The sequence below is a fragment of the Macrobrachium nipponense genome, chromosome 24 (assembly GCF_015104395.2).
Source record: "Macrobrachium nipponense isolate FS-2020 chromosome 24, ASM1510439v2, whole genome shotgun sequence".
In the NCBI taxonomy this organism is placed as follows: Eukaryota; Metazoa; Arthropoda; class Malacostraca; order Decapoda; family Palaemonidae; genus Macrobrachium; species Macrobrachium nipponense.
The window spans coordinates 8416137-8440899 of record NC_061091.1 but is presented as its reverse complement, the minus strand read 5'-3'; the positions used below and the strand labels follow the sequence as shown (position 1 = coordinate 8440899).

General features: G+C 34.3%; 1 protein-coding gene across 1 annotated transcript in view; it reads right to left on the bottom strand.

The window, feature by feature from the left end:
- LOC135205419 (mitogen-activated protein kinase kinase kinase 4-like) overlaps positions 1–24763 on the bottom strand; it is a 138764-nt gene that overhangs the window by 36571 nt on the left and 77430 nt on the right. Inside the window, 6 exon segments of the mRNA XM_064235970.1 lie at positions 1051–1238; positions 4507–4677; positions 13037–13116; positions 20660–20776; positions 21069–21175; positions 24457–24672. Coding sequence (XP_064092040.1) covers positions 1051–1238; positions 4507–4677; positions 13037–13116; positions 20660–20776; positions 21069–21175; positions 24457–24672 — 879 coding nt within the window.

Genomic DNA, 24763 nt, shown 5'->3' with positions numbered 1-24763 from the left:
GTCATCAAGAAATGTGATGCAGAAAAGTACAAATGGAATACCTTTTGGTCTTTGCAAATAGAAACTTTGCAATGCTTATTATTACACAAACCCTTTACTCACTTACCCTAACAGCAGTTTCCCAACCTTTTTTGGTTGCGACCCTAAATGCAGAATTAAACTGGAGTAGCGACCCTAATTGTAATAATAAATCCAACCATTTCATGTTACAGTTACTCTTGCAAAATGTTTATGAGCTTTCGTTATTATATTTCAGTTTATATTTACTAACACAATGAATTTAAATACATTTGAAATGGGAATGAAAACAAGTTAAAATAAAAAAATAAAAAACTTTACTTGCATAGCCTTTTGCACAAAAAATAACTTTTCGTCAGTGGTTAGAAATAACATTTTTATACTTTGCTGATAAATTTAACTGATTCACAAAATTAATACAATGAGTTAGTATATAAAAAAGTGGCTGGTCACCAGTTACATTACTCAAAATAAAAATATGATCAATATAATAATTTTGTAAGACCCTTTGGCGACCCTCAGAAATACCTTCGCGACCCTAATTTGGGTTGCAACCCTGCGGTTGGGAACCACTGCCTTACAAGTTAGTACTACCATCAGTGCACCTCAGGTAGTGCAAAGGGTGCTTGCATCATCCCTTCAGTCCATAGTTGCAGTCACTCAAATGGCTCATTATCTCCATTCCAGCTTCATTTCTTCCATCTTCCTCTCCTTCCTCTCTGAACATTACTTTTAATGCAATAGTGGAGTTTACTACTGGTTTCCTTTAGATCCCTCTTTTATTTTTAGAATCTGTATATTGCTGTCCAAGTTCTCTACTTGTTTTTATCTTTTCATTGTCTTAAGTACTGTATGGGTGACAGTACACCAGGTCTTATCTGTACAGCCTAAATTTCACATTTCATTCATTCATTCCTTGGCTCACTTTCTACAGATAACATTCACAGCTTCATTACTACAAAACAGACACTTGTCTCCTTATTACATGTATGTATACATACAACTATACAACACAAGTATTTCACAACTTACATTATGGATTTCAACTCCATAGCACTGAACCAGATGGGGATGTCTAATTCCCTCAAAGATTCTCAGTTCATCTGCAACTCTTCGGATGGATCTATGGTCATTAGGCTGTAGAGGTAACACCTTCATTGCCATCAATTCTCCCGTATTATTATTAACTGCTGTGTAAACTTTCCCAAAACGTCCTGCACCTGAAAGTCGAGGAGTTACATGATAGTACCAGGCTTAAAACATATGGAAAATACAGCCATTTTGACAAAAGTATTCAGTAAGGAATTTCCAATTAAGCAATTGCTTAAGATGGTTAAATTTTTCATTATTACCATAAACTATTTAACCAGCCTGAGAAGAGTCTTTATAATAAACAATTGTTCATGCGTGAACAAACCTTTGGTTTTAACAATAGGATCATTTCTAGCGCCAGCACTGCTCTCTAGGCCACGCACGGCATTCCGTGCCGGGATTCGTTATTGTACAAACGTTAAAGAAACACCTAGTACAGGTGACGTGGGGATCTGTCGCAGGCGAAGCCAAAAAACAAGAACACGGAAAACCTGGAGTTCCAGGCACACACTTTGACAAGGCCAATATGGAGCAGAAGCCATAATAACAGCACACACATACTAAAACACAAGCAAAACGGGCAATGAACCGGGTAAAGGCTGAGAGAGGTCAACCACAACTCTTGCCCAGGCAAGAAAAGACTTGTGCTGGCATAGATGCATGGTCCTTGACCACTTTTCACCCAATATACGCACGTGTTGCCAGGTCTCACAAGATTCCTTGCTTTCATCTGCGATTCAACTGAATCCAGCTAGGTGCTAAAAATTATCTTATTGTTAAGACCTAAGGTTTGTAGCTATGAAAAATACAAATTGTCTTAGGAAATTTGTCATTTTGTCAAGATTTCTGTTGCAGAGCTATACTTAGAAACTAAAAGCTGTACATCCTAAGATACAAAAGCCTTCGCCTTGACTCCTTCCATATTAAGACTAATAAGTAATATCATCACTACACTACAGTATTCAGTGAAATGACCAAACAATTATAGATTAAAATGTAAAGTTTGGAAATTATTTTTTAGCAACAGTCTGGCCATTCTTGATCATTGGTCCATAACTTTTTAATGAAAACTAAGTTTTTGTAAATTATGAGCAGCAGTGGAAGGAAGCAGTTCTCTCAGTATCAAGCATAAAACAAGTGTCACTACTTCACAGTGATATATATTGATAGTTTCAGCACTAATAACTCAAACTAACTTACAATCAGTAAACATAAATTTACTTAGATAACACATTTGCGAACATGTAACATAAACATTTTCTCTAAATAAGGAGTAGTCAACAAATGAAATTCATGATGCTGATTATGGGGTGAAGGCCAAATGTAAAAGTTTAAACTATAGGCCTATGAGCAACATAAACACAAATATTATGGTTTCCCTTAAAAAGGTTAAGACTTTGCAAATATAAAAGCCACATAAATTTTCACCGGCAGACACAGGTCGAACCCAGAAATGTTTATTCATATTTTCAAGTAATGATAATAATAGAACTGTAATTACATAACTTATATGTGATAGTATTTTCTAAACAATACAAAATAACCTTTTACATTTCACTCTTTTAAATAAGGATAATTCTCTCTCTCTTTTTGCCCCACAAGACAAATGGTCCTTGATACCTGAAGTCCTTCTGGAGGGAGATTCCCCTTCCAAACAATAACCTCTCCGTCTTCCATACACTAACAAGTGTTTTCCATCAAGGTAAGAGTGATGTTGATTGTTCAAAAATAATTTTGGGGATTTGGAATGCATTAATTGTATTTACATTATTCCCTATGGGAATTATTGTTTCGGTTTTTGTACATTTCAGATCTTGTGGGAGGTTCTGGAATGGATTATGTACAAAAACTGAGGTTCCACTGTAGTACTTCTAAATAAGTAGGTAAGGTGATCCAAAATAACCCATACTAAGGACTACGAATATTAGGGGAAACGAGAAGGTAATCTTCATCCTGGATTATGCTCCCAAAAAAATTGGGATTGTATTTATATGCTGGCAAATATGAACGTAAATGTACTCGTACGTGAAAGTTTACTAAGTAGTACAGTAATACTGTAAACTCCAAGTACTATTAGCTATGACAATAAATACAGCAACCATTCACAGATATATGCCCTTGCCCGATTGCCCAACAAAAGTTACTGACCACTAGCTCAAGCCAACACCCTACACTTTCTGCCTTCCAACAGTTTACAATGACAGATCTACAGATTTTCACTACCATTATTTATTATTTTTACATGAGAATTTTGCTTTTCAGGCCATGAGACATATTATGTAGTTACTAGAAGTTCATTGTGGTCTCCCTACGGTCCCAAGCAGCATGATTTTCTGCCTTTCATTTTTCATCAGTTTCCTTCAGTATTTTCCCACTTACCTGCACAGCATCTTTACCTTGCTTTGACAAAATATTTAAGGTGAGCCCTAGGATTAACTTTTGATTGAGGACACAGCTCTTTTCTTTCCAATTTGAAAATAATTCTGGAGAAACTAAAGTTTACCTATTTAAGCAAAATGACATTTTATTTTTATAATGTTAAAAAGCAAACAGTGACAGGGGCGGGTAGCGCCAAAGAGTAGAAAATAGCAGCAAACATAAATTTCTCATTTATTTACCATAGTAAAATGTCCTCGTAATCATGGAATTACTAAAGTTCCTCATCTCACTGGCTTCACAGTTTCCTATTGAGCACTGCCTACAATGTGTCTTGCATGGTGCAATTTAAGCATTACTCATGGTTTTCTGCATCCTTATGTCCCACAAATTTCACCCTTCTACTTTTCATCATTCCCTTTAATCTCACCCTACCTAGCTGTCTAACTCCCTTCACTTTGTCTGGTTAATTTTTTCACCTTTTGTTGGAAGACAAGTCCTTCAGAACAGTCCTATAAGTCTAGGAAAGGGGCTTTCACTTCTCTTATCCTTCTAGTGATTGCTTCTAATAGCTTTAACCACTTACCTGGTCTTAAAATTCAGTCTACATACATTCTGAACATCATATTACATTCTGAACATCATATGTCGTTGATTTCTAGTTTTACCTCTTAAATTTGTATTTTCTTGCCTTTCTTCCCCCTTTCCCTCCTACCCCTGCTTTCTACATACTGTTTATTAACACTGTACTTTCTTTTGTTTGACATGAATAACATAAAAGTCCTATCTGGCCTAAATTACACTCTTCGATTAGAATGAAGTCTCTATTGAATTATTTCCCTTCAATTGATAAGTATTTTTGTTTTATACTGTACTTCAGACAACAGCTGAAGTTAAAAAAAAAGTTTACATGATCCCCCCCAAAAAAAATTCTTCCGAATCTAAACTTTCAAAATATGTAAAAACAATTTAATTACTTACAACTACAGAAAAGAATAAGGCAATGTAACGTGTACTAACCAATCTTAAATCCGCGCTGCCAAGAAAAGCTAACATTACGTGGCTTGAAAGTTATCTTGTCTCTCTGAGTTGCTGACACTCTCCCAATCACCTTGTCTTCACGAAGGGAAATCTCAATTCTCTGATCCAGAAGTGTAATCTTCCGTTGTATCCGTTCAATTGTTTTTTCTGCTAAAAGTATAGAATAAAATAATGTTATGATCAAATAATACTCTGCAAACCAGTAAATGCAAAATCTAATTATTGATATACATGTGCATATGATAAAAAGTTGAGATTGTACTACACGATAAATGAGAAAAATATTTCTTATCAAATAAACCTGATTTACCTTGAACTTTATCCTATCATCATTTAGGGGTCGAAAACTTCAAAATTCATAGCTTTGGGCTAACCTGGCTCAGCACAAAATAAAATTTAACATTATTATCATTGTCAGAAGCAAAATATGGGCCGACCAAGATCTTGTTTGATTTAATTTTTCCAAGGTTCTCTGACCAACTGGGTGAAAGCAGCACTAACATCACATATACCATATTTTTATGTTCCAAAAAAACTCCTGAATTTTACCCTGTAGGGAGTATCTCTTAGCGTGTGCTGTATATGTCACACTATAGATAGTTGTACTATACTTGGCTACAGCTGCATTGCCTTCTGCCGTATAATATTCATCCGTTCTCTTTGGTCATTTCCTACTCAGCTGTACAACCTCATCTGTTCCTTCTTCTTAAGAATAAATCCTTTGGGCAAGCCTCCTGAGTCTCATAAATATGAATCAATGGTGCCCTTAAATGATTTTATAAGAATTTATTATAATCCTCAAGAATAACACTGTGACACTGGTCAAATTCCTTTGCCCATTACTGTAGGACCCACAATTTGTGTTAACTTTCCTACTTAATTTCCCCTAATAATATGTGACAGCATTATTTCTGCTATAATGTTAACGTACAGTCTTTCACCAAACGAAGGTAATAAAAAAAAATCTATGTATCACACAAAGAGAGGTAACCTAAAAATAATTTTTAGTCTGAGAAAAACATACAGCTTCACAATATACTAATAGAAGGGCTCAGTGCAAGAGATTAGTAGCAAAGTCACTTTATTGAGTGGAGGAGAAGAAGATTTAGATATATTCACGGATCCAGTTAATCACGGGTTTTTTCTTGGACCGTTTCTCATGTTACATCACTGGTATGAATCGCTGCATCACGGGTTTGGTTGTGTTGCGTATGCGATGTTTTTCGGTAGGCTAACCCTCGGCCGTGGTCCGATAACTACCAACATTCATTTAAAGACTCATATAATGATATTAACTGACATAAAGGTAATAAAACCATTCTCACCTAATATATTATTGTCCTATCTTCGAAATAAATAGCCTATTCAAGTTTAATGTTTTTTTTTACGACGTTCATTGGTAGGCTAAGCGTAGTTGCAGTGCGATAACCACCAGTACACAAACATTCACATAATGATATTAACTGACAATAAAGGTAATAAAAACCATTCTTACCATATATATTATAGTCATATCTTCTAATAAATAGCCTATTCGAAGAATAATTCCACATCATTGCACTCAACTTATCGTCGGAGTGGCCAGCCACAAAATGTAAGCATATTCCTTTACGTACGAAAATGGTTTATGTATACGGTTGCGTTTCAAAGCGACATTTTTTGTTTTGATAAACTTTTAGAAATTTTAATAGTAGTGGTAGTGTAATTCAGTAGTAATAACATTAATGCTAAAATTAATTCGAACTTCATTATTATTTTGGCAGTATTCGTATATAACTTCTCTGAACAATGAAGTCATACAAACGCTATTTGTCAGATTATCGTAAGTATTGCTGTTTGTTATTGGCGACGAAGCGTAAACGAAATACATAAAAGCATTTTTACCTTATATATTATCGTCATATCTTCATAATAAAAAAGGCTATTCGTGGAGTAATTCCATATCAGTGAAATCAATTTTATCTATGCGAGGCCAGCCAGCTGACAAAATGTACGTACGATATGAAAATCAAATTATGGTAGCGTTTCACAGCAAGATTATCTGTCGAAATTTTTTTATAGTACTATTCATGCTACGTAGTAATAATGTTTGGAATATACGTACGTAACATTAATTTTCAATACAAAATATCATCGTTATTTTGGTAGTGAATAATAGTTTAGAATTATCATACATACACTGCATTGTTATGGGTTTTGTGACATAGAATCGACTTTGCGACTTCGTTCACTTTGATATTTTTAACGATACAATAACCTATCATTTGTACTACTAAAAAACCATCTTCACATAAGTACAATTTTTCGTAAGATATGTGTTGTTACAAAAGCTAGCTTATACATAAAAAGGCTTTTATAATTTAAGTCATCTTAGATATACATATGTACCCAAACTCATTGTGGGAAAGTTTACTACTGTTTCCTCCGGATATTGAAATACTTTAGCATCATTCAAACACTTTAATAATATAATGCATAAATACTAGGCTATAACATATTTACATCGTATACAAATACTACATACAGTTATATACACATACTTTTATATACAAAGTTAACAGTTATATACACATACTTTTATATACAAAATTAATCATATGATTAGTGATCAGACGACAGCTGTGCACTGGACTACGTACGTACTACTTGGAAGATAAAACAAACAAAAATTTTGTTGTTGTTAGTCGCCGGGATAGATTAACATTTTTCCAGAGATTAAAGAGCTGAATTTTGTTTTGAAGGTATGTCAACCGCGTTAGTAAATAGGTATCATCTTCTAAGGAATTTTTTTCTCTTCTTTTTGCGGAAGAATCTTCAAGCCATTTTGCATTCAAAGTAATGAGAAGGAATCATTCTATTCTTCATGAAAATCAGTAAAATACTTACACTAATAATAAAAACCTAAAAACCTAACGTACTGTATGCAAAACACATACATCCATCGTTAGCTTCGTGTGTGTAAACGTTTCATTCTAAGAAATTACAGAGTAGTATAACTAACACCTGATTGGTTGGTGGTAGCCATGGAGATCTGTTATCCAATGACTGCCCTCTGCTTCTGTTCTATTTATAGACATACGCCATGGATGGCACTAGGTTTTGAACGTTACCATGTTCGTGATTTTCTGACTGCTGACGGCAAAAATTACTCAATAATTTTCTTTATATAATTATTCCTTCGTGAAAACAATAATATAATATCGCGGTTGACATACCTTCAAAACAAAATTCAGCTTTTTAATCTCTGGAAAAATGTTAATCTATCCCGGCGACTAACAACAACAAAATTTTTGTTCGTTTTATCTTCCAAGTAGTACGTACGTAGTCCAGTGCACAGCTGTCGTCTGATCACTACTCATATGATTAACTTTGTATATAAAAGTATGTGTATATAACTGTTAACTTTGTATATAAAAGTATGTGTATATAACTGTATGTAGTATTTGTATACGATGTAAATATGTATAGCCTACTATTTATGCAATTAATATTATTAAAGTGTTTGAATGATGCTAAAGTATTTCAATATCCGAGGAAACAGTAGTAAATTTCCCCACAATGAGTTTGGGTGCATATGTGTATATCTAAGATGACTTAAATTATAAAAGCCTTTTATGTATAAGCTAGCTTTTGCAACAACACATATCTTACGAAAAATTACTTATGTGAAGATGGTTTTAGTAGTACAAATGATAGTTATTGTATCGTTAAAAATATCAAAGTGAACGAAGTCGCAAAGTCGATTCTATGTCATGTTTTTAACTTTAACGTATAGTGGTATGAAAAACACCAGTGTGTCGTAGCGATGCGTCATCAATATAGTGGTATGAAAATACCACCGGTGTTGTAGCGATACGTGATCACAAAGTACAAATCCTTTTCCCGGACCATCCTCAGAATTTTACGACTCTTCAACTTCAAGATCGATATGGTAAAATATATTATATAGTCATACTTATTGTTAAAATTCACAAGTTGAACTGCAAAACATTATTATATTTTGATTATGTACATATATTTTTTGTGTTTTACGGAATGTTTGTTTTGAAAATAATACCTATTAGTGAACATATGGTATTAATTGTCCCACTATTTTATTATAGGTATCTTAATTATCTCACATTCATTTAACAGTATTATATTAATATTTATTTAAATAAACTGTAATTAATAAATAACAATAATGAAAAACATAAAGGGAAAAAATGTTTTTGCTGCAGTAGTGGTGTTTGTTTGATTATGCATCTGACCTCACATTTCCGAAATCTGAAAAATTCCAAAACCGAAACATCGGAATGTGTGTGTACTGCACATTTTTTTTAAACACGCACACAATGTCTACACATTTACTGCAAATTACAGTACGTACGTATTTATTCCTGAGTAGAGAGAGAGAGAGAGAGAGAGCGAGAACATGAGTTAAGGACTCCAAGGCGTGTTATTTTTACAATTATTTTATTATCTTGGGATTTTTTTTTTTTAATCTTGAGTTTTCTATTCAATTCTCGAGATTAATAAGAAAATTACCGTAAATTGACTAGCATCAGCACACATCTCAATGACTCGGCCATTAGCAGGCTAAACCACCAACCTTATGAACTTGCATGATACATGAGATACATGAGACAAAACCACTGTTTATTGGTGAAAATTAGGGGGTCGCACGATATGGGAGATTGCACGTTATTCGAGTATATATACGGTATGTGATTTTTTTTAGCCTTTTATGGAACAAAATCTAGCAAGAAATTGCCATTCCCAGTTGGCAACACTGGCCTACAAACGTTTGTTTGTTGTTGTTATGAAATGTGGTGTCGCGCGTTCTTTATATTGCACCCATATAAACGAGTTAATTATGTGGCATCCAAAAGCCCTGATTCTTTTACTCTTATGGGAAAGACGCCTAAAGGTCAGATGAGGTTTTTACGTGGAATATACTATTTATTAACGTGTTGTGACGAAGGGAAGAGATGTTTCGCTGCATACTGTTGGTAGCATTATCGTTATTATATTACTGGATTGCACTGCAAAATTGTCGCCATCTTTTATCAACATAGATTGTTGGTGAGTACCCATATGATTTACATATTTTGATAGTTCTCTTACCACTCATCCTCTCTTTCCTTGTACAAAAAAAAAAAAAAAAAAAAAGAGGCCCACCATGCGTATGTAGGCTTCTAGCTGTAATCCCTAGGCTAGTAGGCTACATATGTACAGTAGTACATATACTACATTTATTTTTTAAGGCTAATTTTGTACAATAACTTTAAAACTGTTTTGATTTTAGTTTTAGGTGATAGTTGAAAACATATTTGGTGTTTGAACTAAAGTAGGCAGTTATAAACATTGGAATAGTGGTCTTGGGTGGGTTAACTATTAAAGTAGGCAGTTTTAAGCAATTTTTGAGGGGGGTATCAGGATAACACGGGTATTTACTTATCACGGGGGGTTCTGGGCCCTATCCCCCGTGGATAACGAGGCCCCACTGTAGTCAGACAGTTGATGCTAATAAATTGCCTAAATTTTTCTAAATCTCCTCTCCTCCACTCAATAAAGTGACTTGGCTACTAATCTCTTGCATTGAGCCCTCCTACTAGTATACTGTGAAGCTGTATGTTTTTCTCAGACTAAATTATTTTCAGGTTACCTCTCTTTGTGTGATACAAAAGAATTTTTTGATTACCTTCATTTCCATTTCCTTACTTAGTAGGAATTGTTAGCCACATAAGCTTTTCATTCATAATAATCAAAGCCTTAAGAACTACCAGGGGATTATCCTATTTATTGTACTCACTTCCTCATTCATGTCTGCTTTTCTACCTGATTAAGCCGAAGCTGTTTTGGGGAGGTGAACTTTTGTGCACGTTTGTAAAGGTGTCCCTATTATTCCCTACCCTGTCCGTATGGTATAAATATTACTCAAACCATACTACCCTGCCATCACTGTCTTATTAACCCTCTTACGCCGATTGGACGTATTAAACGTCGAGTCAAAATGTCTCCCGCATGCCGATTGGACGTATCATACGTCGGCTCAAAAAAGTTTTTTTTTAAATTCGCGGAAAAATACTTATAGGCCTACCAGCCGAAAACTTTTGAATCACGCGCCTTGGGGGATGCTGGGAGTTCACGGATCAAGGCGTTGTTTTGTTTACAATCGCTACGCAGGCGCGCAAGCGGAATTTCTTTCTTATCGCACTAAAAAGTATCAGTGACACATCTCAAAAATTATTTCATCACTTTGACATAATTTTTGAACCATTTCAAATTATCATTTACATGAAGTATTATATATGAAAATGTGTGCAATTTCATGTAAAATACAACAAAAAAATACTCATGAGTGTAGCTTTTATCAGTTTTGAAATATTTTCATATAAATAACGATAAGTGCAAAAATTTCAACCTTCGGTCAACTTTGACTCTACTGAAATGGTCGAGAAACGCAATTGTAAGCTAAAACTCTTATATTATAGTAATATTCAATCATTTGCCTTCATTTTGCAACAAATTGGACGTCTCTAGCACAATATTTCGATTTATGGTGAATTTATGAAAAAACTTTTTCCTTACGTTCGTGCGATAACTCTTCCGATAAATTTTTTTGTGCGATTGTCCTAATGTTTGCACCCTTTTAAATTTGCCGTTACATAAAGTTTTATATATGGAAATGTGCGCAATTTCATGCACAATACAACAAAAAACAACCCATGGTTGTAGCTTTTATCAGTTTCGAAATATTTTTATATAAATAACGTTAAGTGCAAAAATTTCAACTTCGGTCAACTTTGACTCTACCGAAATGGTCGAAAAACAAAAACGCAATTGTAAGCTAAAACTCTTATATTATAGTAATATTCAATCATTTACCTTCATTTTGCAACGACTTGGAAGTCTCTAGCACAATATTTCGATTTATGGTGAATTTATGAAAAAAAAAAAAAAATTTTTATTAAAAAAAACTTTTTATTACGTCCGCGCGGTAACTCTTCCGAAAAAATCAATTTTTTTTGTGCGATTGTCGAAATGTTTGCACCATTTAAAATTAGCTGTTACATATAAAGTTTTATATATGAAAATGTGTGCAATTTCATGTAGAATACAACTAAAAATGATTGAAGGTTGTAGCTTTTCTCTTTTTTCGAAATATTTGCATATAAATCACGATAAATAGAAATAAAACCACGTTCGGTCAAATTTGACTCTACCGAAATAGTTGAAAAACGCAATTGTACCGTCATTTTTCTTCATTTTGAAACAAATTTGAAGTCTCTAGAACAATATTGTGATTTATGGTGAATTTTTGAAAAATATATTTACCTTCACTCCGCGCGCCGACTCGCGGCCGCAAGTCTCCGAAATACATATTTCGCATTATCCTAATATTTGCTCCTTTTCATATTAGCCGTTTTATAGAGTTTCATATATCAAAATGTGCGCAAATTCATGAAGAATACAATAAAAAATAATTGAAGGTTGTAGTTTTCTCCATCTCCGAAATATGAGCATATAAAAAAAAATATATATAAAAATTTTGACATTCGGTCAAATTTAACTCGTCCGAAATCTGCAATTCTAACCTAAAACTCACAGTATCGTAATATTCAATCATTTGTCTTAATTTTGAAACAAATTGGAAGTCTCTAGAACAATATTTAGAATTACGGTGAATTTTTTAAAATAACCTTTTTTTACGTCCGCTCGTTACGAATTCGTAGATCATTTTGTGATAATATTTTTCCGGTGTTGCTTTTATTGTTTTACTATGTATTATATATCAAAATGATTGCAATTTAGTGTACAATACAATGAAAAAAAAGTAACTCGTTAGCTTTAACCGTTTTTTGAACAGCGTGATTTGAATACAATTATCTATGAATTTTTTTTTTTCGCTACCATATATCGCATTATTTACATATGATAATGATACTATTTTTCATTTCTGATGATTGCATACTAAACTTTAGGCAATGACAAAAAATGAGCCAAAAATGAACTCTTAATCTTCAAAACTAAGCGCGCTGTGATTTTTTGAAAAAATTATTTTTTCTGCTTCCGCGCTCACTCCAAACCGGCGCCAGCATACGGGAGAGTTTTTTATTTTTAGGGCTTCGGCGTAAGAGGGTTAACAGACCCAGAAGGGTCAGCCCTCAGCCCTCTCTTTTTAATTTACACCTTTGACTTTACAAATCTGTTCCCTATACTGTATTTAGTGTATCCTTGACAAATCCCCCTTAGCATCATGTGGTTCCTATACCCTAATTCCTTAAAGACAGCCTTGAATTGTATATTAACTGCAGTGACTGTTATCTGCCAAAACAAAAATATTAATCATGTCACAATAAGAAATTTTCATATATGGATAAAACTGCAAAGAAACATACAAAAGTGAACAGTTAAAAGGAGGCGTGAGGATGCTAATGAAGTTGTCCACAAATACTGGCAGTTTTTATCCTGTCATTAAAAAATCTTAAGCAATAATGACAAGTAAAATAACAATAATAATTACCTGTGGTGCCTGGTGAGCTGCCATCGTTATGGTCATTTGCCTTCTCCATACTATGACAACTTCTTCGTAATACATTTCTCCTGTTTAAGAATTTTCAAATATTAACTTATGGTAAAAAGCTGGAAGCTAAATTTACAGTGTTTAAAAGCAATCAACAGGAAATCTTGATGTAAGGGTGCCTTTGCACTGCAATAAAACATGTCAAAAATAAATGACAGCAACTTATTGCACATTCATCACAGACTAAGGTTGAATACGAGTCAATAACTTATCAGCAGTCCTAACAAGTGCTTCATACGATTATCCTGCAATTGTCACAGGATTCGTTCACCACTTATTGTCCCAGATTAGTTTTCAACCTGTTCATGATATGTACATGACAAGTTGATGACATACATTTGATGTATTTAACTGTGGTGTGGACACATCCTATGATTAGCAAAATTTGAAGCAATGATGAATTAGCATTTATAAAGTAATAATTTTGTAGAGCATGTGTAGTAATTTTTTTCATCTTCACCTTTCATACACTGGAAACGAAAAAAATGAATCTCTGTAACTCTGTGCATAGAGTACACAAAGATGATAACATCCTTAATTTATTACAAAAACTCAAGTGTGAAAGTGAATAACTATCTGTCTTAATATTACGATGAATGAGCATATGGACACTGTAACGATTATTATTAACATTATATTCAGAAGATGAAACCTATTCATATGGAACAAGCCCACAAGGGCTACAGACGTGGAATTCAAGCTTCAAAAGAACATGGTGCTCATTAGGAAGAAAGGAATATCACTTAATAAAGAAAGAAAAATAAATCAATATAAATTCATAAATACATAAAAATGTATTAAAATGCAAGAATATAGTATTAGGGTAGTAATGCATTGCATCTTCGCTTGAACTCTGGAAGTTCCAACTGTACGACATCCTCTGGAAGGCTGTTCCTTCCACAGTCCAAAGGTGTGAGGAATAAAGGACCTCTGGAACTGACATTTGACAGTGAGGCACATTTATTGCATATTGGTGCTGGTGTTCAGCAAATCTGGTTGCTCTTGGGAGATGAAGGGGATAAAGGATCAATTGTGAATGCAAAAGATCTGTGTTAAAATACAACTTATGAAAAATGACAAACAAGAGACCATCCATTGATGGTCCAAGATATAATTCCTATTATACTAAGAAACAGAAGCCTACCATCACGACCCACTCTATCTAAAAGAGTAAATCTCTGGCAGAAGCAGACAGCCACACTGGTGGACAGTATTCAAATTTTTAAGATTTAAACTGAAATTAATTATCTAGAAAAGTTATATTCATTTACTTTGCTAAGAATGATGTTTTACATTATTGATACCTTTTATAGTGAAGGTCCCTATTGTTGTTGTTTCATATGCTGCCATTTTGAGGCGAGTCTTGTTGTTATTAGATTTCAGAATAAAGATGCTCACAGGGAAGACATGTGTTAAGTTGATCCTCACATTTCTACTTATGTTTGCCAAAATGGTGGACGTCAACGCAACAGGTTATGGGCCCAGGAGGCACCTGATGTACAATGAGATGTAGATAAGGATGAGATGTGGGAAGAGAGATTTAAAAGCCATCTAATGAGATTAAAACTCGACGATGTGATCAAGGTGGATAACCCGGGTATGGTGAGGAACAAGCAAGTTTACATGGAGCTGGTACAATATTTGGATATGACCAGTTTCTCCCTCGTGACATGATGCCAAGCATAATGATAAGAAAGCCTTAGAAATACTTCATAGTCATTATATTGGCACAAGTAGGCCTACAATAATAAAACTGTATATAGAATTAATTACTCTGAGAATGAAAGATCAGAGTGCCATCGATTATTTGATCAAGACTAAGAGACTACTGACTTACCTGAAAGAGGTCAAGAAGGATATTGATGATGAATTACTTGTATCTATAGTATTGAATGGATTACCTTAGTTACCGTACATTTTCTACTGTGGTAGATAAAAGAGAAGAAGAATGGAATTTTCCTGAGTTTAAGAGACATTTGATAGACTATGAAGAAACTCTGAAGGGCTACAAGAGGAAGACAAATGAAGATAATGATTATGCTGTGATGAAGACTAGGATGCAAAAAAATTCTTTTTAAGTGATATAATTGTGGCAAAGAAGGCCACAAATCACTCCTGTGTCGAAGTAAAATAAAGGAGTACAAGAAGCCTAACCATTTGTGTGAAAATTGTAAATCTAGCACACATGATACAAATTATTGTAAGAAGAAAAATCCTGTGAAAACAGTGAGAAAAGATAATGATTCAAGTGATGAAAATCATGGAAATGGTCATAATTATCTTTTTAGGGCTAGTGAGTCTAGTTCAATGAATGAAGGTTTGTTGGTAGATTGTGATGTAACTGCACATATTATTATTAAGAAATCTAAGTTTGTAAAATTTGAGGAAGATTTTGAACTTAAGGGAAATACTTGAGCTTGCAGATAGTAGCAGGAACACAGGTATTGTGTTAGGTCAAGGTAATGCTGTTGTAAATTTACGAGATTCAAAGGGTAATGTACGTACGGTTACTTTAAGCAATGGCTTCTACATTCCATCATACAGACGGAATATATTTTCTGTTAAGGCAGCTACAATGAGATTTTTGACTGATTGTGCGCCATATGGCTCAGTGAAGTGAATGAGGACAGATAATGGAAAAGCATTTGCTTCTGAAGTTTCAAACCCTTATGAGGAAGAACCATATTAAGACATGAATTTTCAGCGCCTTACTCTCCAGATCAGAATTGTACTGTGGGATGTTCTTGGAGAACGATCTTTGATATGGCAAATTGTTTATTGTTGGAAAGCAAATCACCTAAGAAATTGTGGACCTACGCTGTAAAGATGACGGCATGCATCGGAACAGGTGCTACAATTCAAGGACGAAGAAGACGCCATTTGAAGTGATGACTGGACAAAAGCCAAATGTAAAGGACATGCATATCTTTGGAAGTGTCTGTTATGCTTATGAGCAGGACAAGAAGATATTAGATACACTTTCTAGACGAGGAATTTTTCTTGGCCATGATACAGAGTCCAGCCTATTTAGTGTACATCCCTGAGCAAGATGATGTGAAAATGGGTAAGATGTGTGAAGTTTATTGAAGAATTTCCAGAAGAAGATGTACAGCAAAGAAGAAACATGAAGAAAGAGGAAACTTTCAAGAAGACGAGAATGAACAAGATAAAAAGAAGGAAGATAAAAAGGAACAAGAAGGGAGTAGATATCCACAGAGGCAACAAAATAGGCGCCAGCATTTAGAAGACTATGAGGTGGATGGATTACAAGAAAGATTATTACAGTGTTCCATCAATTATTGTTGCTGTGCTGCTGATGTTTCAACTAAATACATAGAAGCCCTCGAATCTCCAGAATCGCATTATTGGAAGGAAGCTATGGAAGACGAAATGAGAGCCTTGGAAGAAAATGATACTTTCAAGTTGACGAAATTTCCTGAAGGACAAACAGTTGTTGGAGGAAGGTGGGTATATGCAGTGAGGCATGAACCAAACAACATAGAGAGATCTAAAGCAAGATACATGGCAAAGGATATTCCCAAGAGAAAGGCATGGATTATGAAGAGACTTTCTCACCGACAGCACGCCATACTACAATAAGGATGATGGTGCAAGTAGCAGTGCAAGAAGATATGGAAGTCCACCAAATGGATATGAACACTGCTTATTTAAATGCTGATATGGATTGTGAAATATATCTTGAACAACCACAATGGTTCAAGAAAACCAATGAAAAGTGTGAATACGTATTTAGTTTATAAATTAATCAAATCTTTGTATGGACTCAACAAAGTGGAAGGAATTGGAATAATCTGTTCCATAGATTTCTTGTTAGTTATGAATTGAAGCAATCTGCTGATGATGCATGTTTTTTACACTAAGTATGAAGGTAATAATATAATTATGATATTGATATGGGTTGATGATTTGATAACTGCTACTAACAACAGTAATGTACTACATGTCATGAAGGAATCTCTCAAAAATAAGTTTAAGATGAAAGATATTGGGAGAATCTCATATTTTTTTTAGGAATTTAATTTATTTTTTATTCAAGGGGGACTATTGTTATGAACCAAAGGAAATTTTTTTGTGAGAAAATTCTTGAGAAATTAGTATGAATGAGTGTAACCCAAAAGCAATCCCTTGTGATTTACCGTATATACTCGCATATTATGCGACTTTTGAAACCTAATTTTGAAGCTAATTTTAAAGGGGTCGCATCATACACGCGGTATAAAAATTAGCGTACCGTCTATGCTTTCCCAAATCGGCAGATCGCGATAGTTACTACCAGAGGAAAACAGTAGATCTTTTAAAAAGTTATGTTTTACTTGTACTTCACTATATCCATAATATTGTATGCATTCTCATATTACTATTGTATTTTAAAATACAAAACCCCCCCCGAGCGATCGTGCGCCATTTGCATTATTTTGGTTTATACATGTTTAACTGTTCTAGACTAACCATCTATAATTTCCAAATCAGTTAAGGCCACAACACCGAAAGATTTTTTACTTTTTGTTTTACTCAGTAAAAGAAACATTTGTTACTTGAACTATTATTTTCCTTTTAGGATACGCAGGTAAGTGAAAATTTATTAAAGTAAAAAAAATTGCATAAAATTAATAAAACTAAAATCCTCCAAAGACGCTCTCCGCTTGTCCAGTATCAATCAAATACTGCTCTGAATTCTTTGCCATCAAGGCAGTCATCATATTCGTCATCTTCCAGATCTTTGATCATTTCATCCTCATCTCCTGCATCTTCGTATAGGACATCGTCAATTCATATGGAAGGTATAGTCTTGTCACCGTGGCGAGCTCTCTGGTGTGGCTTTTAAAGATCTGCCCTTATGCTAATTTTACAAAAACAACAACTGCCCTGTGTGACAGACCTTTGAATGTCCTTGAGACAAACCCCGAGGCTATAATTATAAGATTATAAGGGTTTTTCCTTCCCAGGTACTTTAATCTCCTTCCTATTCGGCCCTCTCTCTCTCTCTCTCCTAAATCTTACAGCTGTCCGAGCGAGAGCTTTTTTTATGGGACAACATAGGCCCGCATTTCGCATTTTCCATACCTATTTATTTCGTATACGATTGCCCCTTTCTCGGCTGTGAAGTTGATGTCTATCTATGGCTGTGAGATGACCAGAATAACTTGTAAGTCGGTGTCAAAGTCACTCCACTCTTCAGTCAGGCCAAAACTTTGCCATATCGCATTCAAGCAATATTCAGTCATTGTTTCCTATTTATTATTTTCTCACCAATTTATTCTATACCTACGATATTAAGAAATCAAGATATGTGTTGAAGGGAGAAATGCCTCCAGACTGTACAGTCAGTATGGATTTAAACGCACGTGGAACTGTTGAAATATTCGCAACAGCACCAAAATGAGATGCCCTGTTGATAGAATATCTGACTACCGTTTCTTGTTATTGCATAAAAAAACTTTATCAATTGTGAACCTACGTAATTTATTTAGAATTCTGCGCAACGGAAAAGATAATATTGATATCTGTAATGGGAGAAATGGTTTTATCTGTTGTTGTTATAAGTTTGGCAGATATGCGATCAAACGTGGGTGGACCAAACAGCCCAGCCAGAGAGCTCCGCTCATTTTGTAAATACTATTGTTTGGCGTGCTGCTTAGGCTTACCCCGATTCAGTTGGGTGGTGCGCTACTCAAATAATCGCATTTTTCTTACTAATCCCAAGAGTTGACCATGGAAAATCCCAAGATTAACCAAAAATCCCAAGATAATAAAATAATTGACATATGCCAAGCTTTGGAGTCCTAAATATTTACTCTGTCTATCAGGAAGATACTGATAAATTGAATTGACGGTATCTTTCCTGAGAGAGAGAGAGAGAGAGAGAGAGAGAGAGAGAGAGAGAGAGAGAGAGAGAGAGAGAGAGAGAGAGAGAGAGAGAGAGTATTCATGTAATCAGTAAAATATACACTAATAAAACAAAAACTACGTACTGTATGCAAAGCACACACATCATCGTTAGCTTCCCGTGTGTTACGTGTAAACGTTCATTCTAAGAAATTCACAGAGTAGTATAACTAACACCTGATTGCTGGTTGGTAGCCATGGAGATCTGTTATCCAATGACTGCCCTCTGCTTCTGTTCTATTTATAGACATATGCCGTGGATGACACTAGGTTTGCAACGTTACCATTGTCGTGATTTTCTGACTGCTGACGGCACAAAAATTACTCGATAATTTTCTTTATATAATTATTTCTTCATGAAAACGATAATATAATATGATTATTTTAACTTTATGTATAGTGGTACGAAAAATACCAGTGTGTCGTAGCGATACGTCATCAATATAGTGGTATGAAAATACCGCATGGTGTTGTAGCGATACGTAATCACAAAGTACAAATCCTTTTCCCGGACCATCCTCAAAATTTTACGACTCTTCAACTGCAAGATCGATATGGTGAAATATATTATATAGTCATACTTATTGTTGAAATTCACAAGTTGAACTGCAAAACATTAGATTTTGATTGTTATGTACATATATTTTTTGTGTTTTACGGAATGTTTGTTTTGAAAATAATAGCTATTAGTGAACATATGATATTAATTGTCCCACTATTTTATTATAGGTGATCTTAATTATCTCACATTCATGTAACAGTATTATATTATTTATTTAAATAAACAGTAATTAATAAATAACAATAATGAAAAACATAAAGGGAAAAATTTTTTTGCTGCAGTAGTGATGTTTGTTTGATTATGCATCTGACCTCACATTTCCGAAATTGAAAAAAATTCCAAAAACCAAAACATCGGAATGTGTGTGTACTACACTTTTTTAAACACACACACACAATGTCTACACATTTACTGATACCCGTTGATGAAAGACTCAAATTTACAGTATTTATTTCTGAGAGAGAGAGAGAGAGAGAGAGAGAGAGGAGAGAGAGAGAGAGAGAGAGAGAGAGAGGAGAGAGAGAGAGAGAGAATGATTTAGGACTCCAAGGCGTGTTATTTTTACAATTATTTTATTACTTGGTATTCTTTTTTTAATTTTGAGATCTTCTATTCAATTCTCGAGATTAGTAGAAAAAATTACCGTAAAACTTCACTAGCAGCAGCACACATCTGAAACATCGGCCATTAGCACGCTAAACCACCAACCTTATGAACTGACCTCGGAAAAGGAACTCGCATGATACATGAGATACATGACAAAACCACTGTTTATTGGTGAAAATTTTGGGGTCGCATGATATGCGATATCACACGTTACTCGAGTATATACGGTAAGTGTAAATAAGTTAATTTCCGGTGATTCTAAAGAATTAGCTAACCCTAAACTGTATAGGGAGATTGTTGGTAGCCTAATCTACATTGTGATGGGTACAAGACCTGATTTGAGTTATGTTGTGACTAAGTTGTCCCAGTATATGTCTAACCCTACCGTTGCATAGTAAAGTTTAGCAAGGCATGTTTTGAAGTATTTGAAGGGTACTTTGCATTATTGTTTAACTTTTGTTACTGCACAACATCCCAATGGCACTTACCTTATTAGTAATGGACTGTCTGTTGGATTAATTGCAGGAGAGTTGTCCCCAGTGGCAGGTGACTGATATAAAGATTTATCTGGAGGCAACTGACTGAGTGATGAAGCAGATGAAGACCTGTTGAAGATGAAAACCCTTAGAAGAAATCAATTACACATTGTGTACTTATGACAACTAGTTTTGATGAAAGAAAAGCTGTACCATGGGTAAAATATCCCCTAAAACATTTGCTTTTGACCATTTTAAGCAGTATGATGTAACCTGGGAACCTTGAAGGAAAAACTGGAGTTAAACAGTATATTTAAAAACTGTATAAACACATCATGAGATATCAAAGAATGTGCACATTCTTGCAAATACTTCTCAGTCAATAAATTGTAAACGGAACTTTCTCACAAAATTAACTCACCTAAAGTGCCGTGGTAGCACAGGTGTCAAAGGAGTTGTGGGTTGTGGTGTTTCAGGAGCAGATCCAATTATATACAAACGACAGTCTTCTATTTCTTCAACAAATTTCTGTTAGGAAAGTAATTAGTTTTTAAGCATTAGATGACACAAATTGCACTCTTCTTTGACAAAATTAAAATAATGATAAGTAGTTACCATTCCATTACTTCTCAACTTAATCCTCAGTCAATGTTGCTGGTTTTAATGAGACTCCTCCAGCACAGACCATTACTGCTGCTTATATACGAGTCTTCTGTATAAAACATTTTGTACAAAGACATAATGAGCACACAGCTTATGGTGTGCTTTGTGAGGTACACTACAGACAGCACTACAAGATTTTTGCAGCAAGCCTTTGAAACTTAATGTAACTCAAGTGGTTTCTTAAATTCATAATAATAATTCTGTTACAGGGGAACAACACATTGTTAATTTGTCCAAATATTGAACAAATTCCAAAGATTAAAATCCAAATTCATATATTTTTTTTTTAAGAATAGCTTCTTCAAAGTACTTGGAAATAAAGCTACATTTATAAACAATACAGTATATTTTTGAAAACTGTGGAGAGATTGATTTTTTTTGACTGACTTATTTTTGTTTGAATCTGGAATTAACATAAAAAAGCCACCAACATTTACAATACAACAGATGTAATTAAAATGCAACATGAAAAAATCCCTTAAAAACTGATATGGAAAACTAGAATGAATCAATCCTAACACAACTTATTTTATCCCCGTGAACCTTAGGATGTAAAAAAAAAACTTGGTAGTATACAGTAGTAATGAATCAGTTAAACAAATGACCAAAACTTTAGTTGTCTGTTGATCCCAAATGTCTGTTATAAAAGTTTATACAAAGCTTCTGTGTTAGTCATGAACAGTAAAAAGAAGAAGAAAAAAAAGACATTCTAGTGAATATGAAAATGGAAATTAAAATTGCTCATTTTGAATCTGGACATTACAGGCAGTGCTAATTTTGTATTTCATTTCCTCTGCCAATAGTGCTTCCTATTCCTAATCTTATTTTTTACTTGTCTTATTAAGCTTTCAGTGATATTTATGTAATCATGAAACAATTTTCATAATTTTGCACAAAAATACCTGAATTTGTATTAGGAATGAAACGCTAATGCAGTCAGGATCTGTTAAACAGCAAAATCTATGGCTTACGGATAAGCTAAAATTATTGACATAAATAAATAATTTAATGAAACTACCAAGTCTTATCTAGATTCTTTATATGATTGGTTTGAAGGCTGCTCACAACCCATCATCATCATCACCACCACCTCCAATGTCATCTCATCTTATACAAAGGTCCTTTGTGAAATTTTGTGTCATGCCTTTCCAGTGCTCTGTCTTTCATAATTCTGTATTCGTCTCCAGCTTCCGTTCTCATGGTCCTCATCCACATAGGTCTGACTCTTCCATAAATTTCAGCAGCCCAGGGTGGTGCAGGGGACATGTTCAAGCCAACTACTCTACCTTTCATTGTATCTCATCTATGATTTCCCTTACTGTAAGATTTCTAATTCTATTATGCCATCTGATTCCTGATAATCTTCCTGAAGCTGATTTTTAATCACTTTGTATTTTTCATAACTAATAAACCTCAGGTCTTAACAACAGGATACAGCTGGAAACAAGTTTAAAAACAATCAAAGATTGTAAAGCAAGGAATCTGTGGCATCTGGCAACTCATGCATATACGAGGTGGATGCTGGTCACCGACCGGGTTTCGAACCTCATGACACACCAGTATTTCTTTAACTACCTTGGAGAGTTGACTTTTGCTTTGCTCTCCTCTCTCAGAGCCCTGGCAGACAAAAATTAATGTTACAAACAAATTATCTATATTTTGTGCATAAATTACTCTTTTCACGTTGAGAAAAGGATACAAAACCCCATTAAATAAAGGAATTTATTCCTCATTATTTATCTAATGGTTCCCACTAAAAATAATTGACTGTTATTAAGCAACTCAAGGAGTTGCTGACTTGGATTTTTTAGCCACAGAAATCAAGAGATTTCCAATACCATATTATCCTTCAACCATAATTCCCCTTGAATTATACATACAATGTCACACTACTATTGATATATGGGGCTGATACAAAATTCATGATGTAGAACTTCACTTGTTTATTCTTTTACATCTTTTCCTCTTCATTCAAAGCAACTAGAGTCTAATCTAATGCAAATATATCTTCTGTCCACTTCTCAGATAGTTTTCAAGTTTAGCATAGTCCCTCTGACAGAAAAAAAATGTGCAGCCATCAACGAAGAATTTACAACATCATAAAACTTATCACGCAGTCATATTACTATACAAAACTATATAACTTGTAAAAACAAATTCCTACCAGCTTTCTTAAGAAATTACAAAATAGGTATAACACTGATCAGGCATTACATCAAATATAACTCGGATCTCTCACATTTATATATCTTCACTAGGCATTAGTCATGATAATATTGGTGGGCATTCAAAATCACATAGCGTCATTGTATCTAATTGTAGGGTGATTTCAACGGTTGTTCAGGAGGCAATTTCGTTTGAGCTAGTCATATGTCACGTGGCTCAACGTATAATCGTGTAGGTCCCTTAAGGCTGTAAAATGGTAATTGTTACAGCAAATTCATCACACAATTTTACAAATTAATCAGTCTTTTTATGTTTTATTCATGAATTAGGTAAGCACGAGTATGCATATTTCAGTATAATATATGCATATGCCATAACTCGTTAAGAGCCGAGATAGCCTATAATTCAGGAATTATCATTATTATATGGAATTATCCACATCATCTGAATTCGGTGTATAACAAAACCTCCAGTAAGCTCAATGACCACAGTGAAAATAGTCATAGTAACAGACAATATTTCTGGTATTCTGTAAGCTCAAGCTGCCTAGAATTAGGAAAAAGTAATTCATAAAGTCAATGACCTTGGCAAACTTATCCAAAGCCATGTGTGGGTGTAAGTTGGCGATGTATGGTTAAAGACAGAATACTATTTTTATTTTGCTTGTTAATTTAGAGCTAATATAAAATAACCTGCTCATATTTTTGTAGCTCATTTCTTTGTATATGTATCCACATTAGCATGAGGCCATTAATTACAGCAATTTATGTAAATAAAGAAAATAAAAATGAAGAAACAGGGCATTAAATGGTTCCAGCCAATCACGACTGTTGTTACAATATGAAGATGCATTCATGTGGGAACAGGTAAACAAAGACCTGCAGTGTTACCATAACATTCTTTTACAACAGGAACTAATGCGAGAAAGTAACTATCAAAATTCCTGGAAGGAACAATACAAGGCTTAACAAATAACCTACCTTAAAGTCATCATCAGTTAAGTGCACTGTATTATTTGGGTCACAAGTGAACACAATAAACTCAAGGCCAGCATTTGCCCATCGTGGACGCTCTCCTTTTCCGCTAGCATAATGGGTCTGGATGAATTTCATCCACTTTCTTGCCAAAGAAACCAAAAGAGGTGCAACGCTAGTGCGATAATGGCCAGTGACTAAGCGAGTCACCTCTTTGTGATACTGGAAAGATGTAAACAACAACAATCTGTTAATATAAATTTATTCTACAATTTAAAAAAAAAAACTAGACTCAAATATTGTGCATATTTAA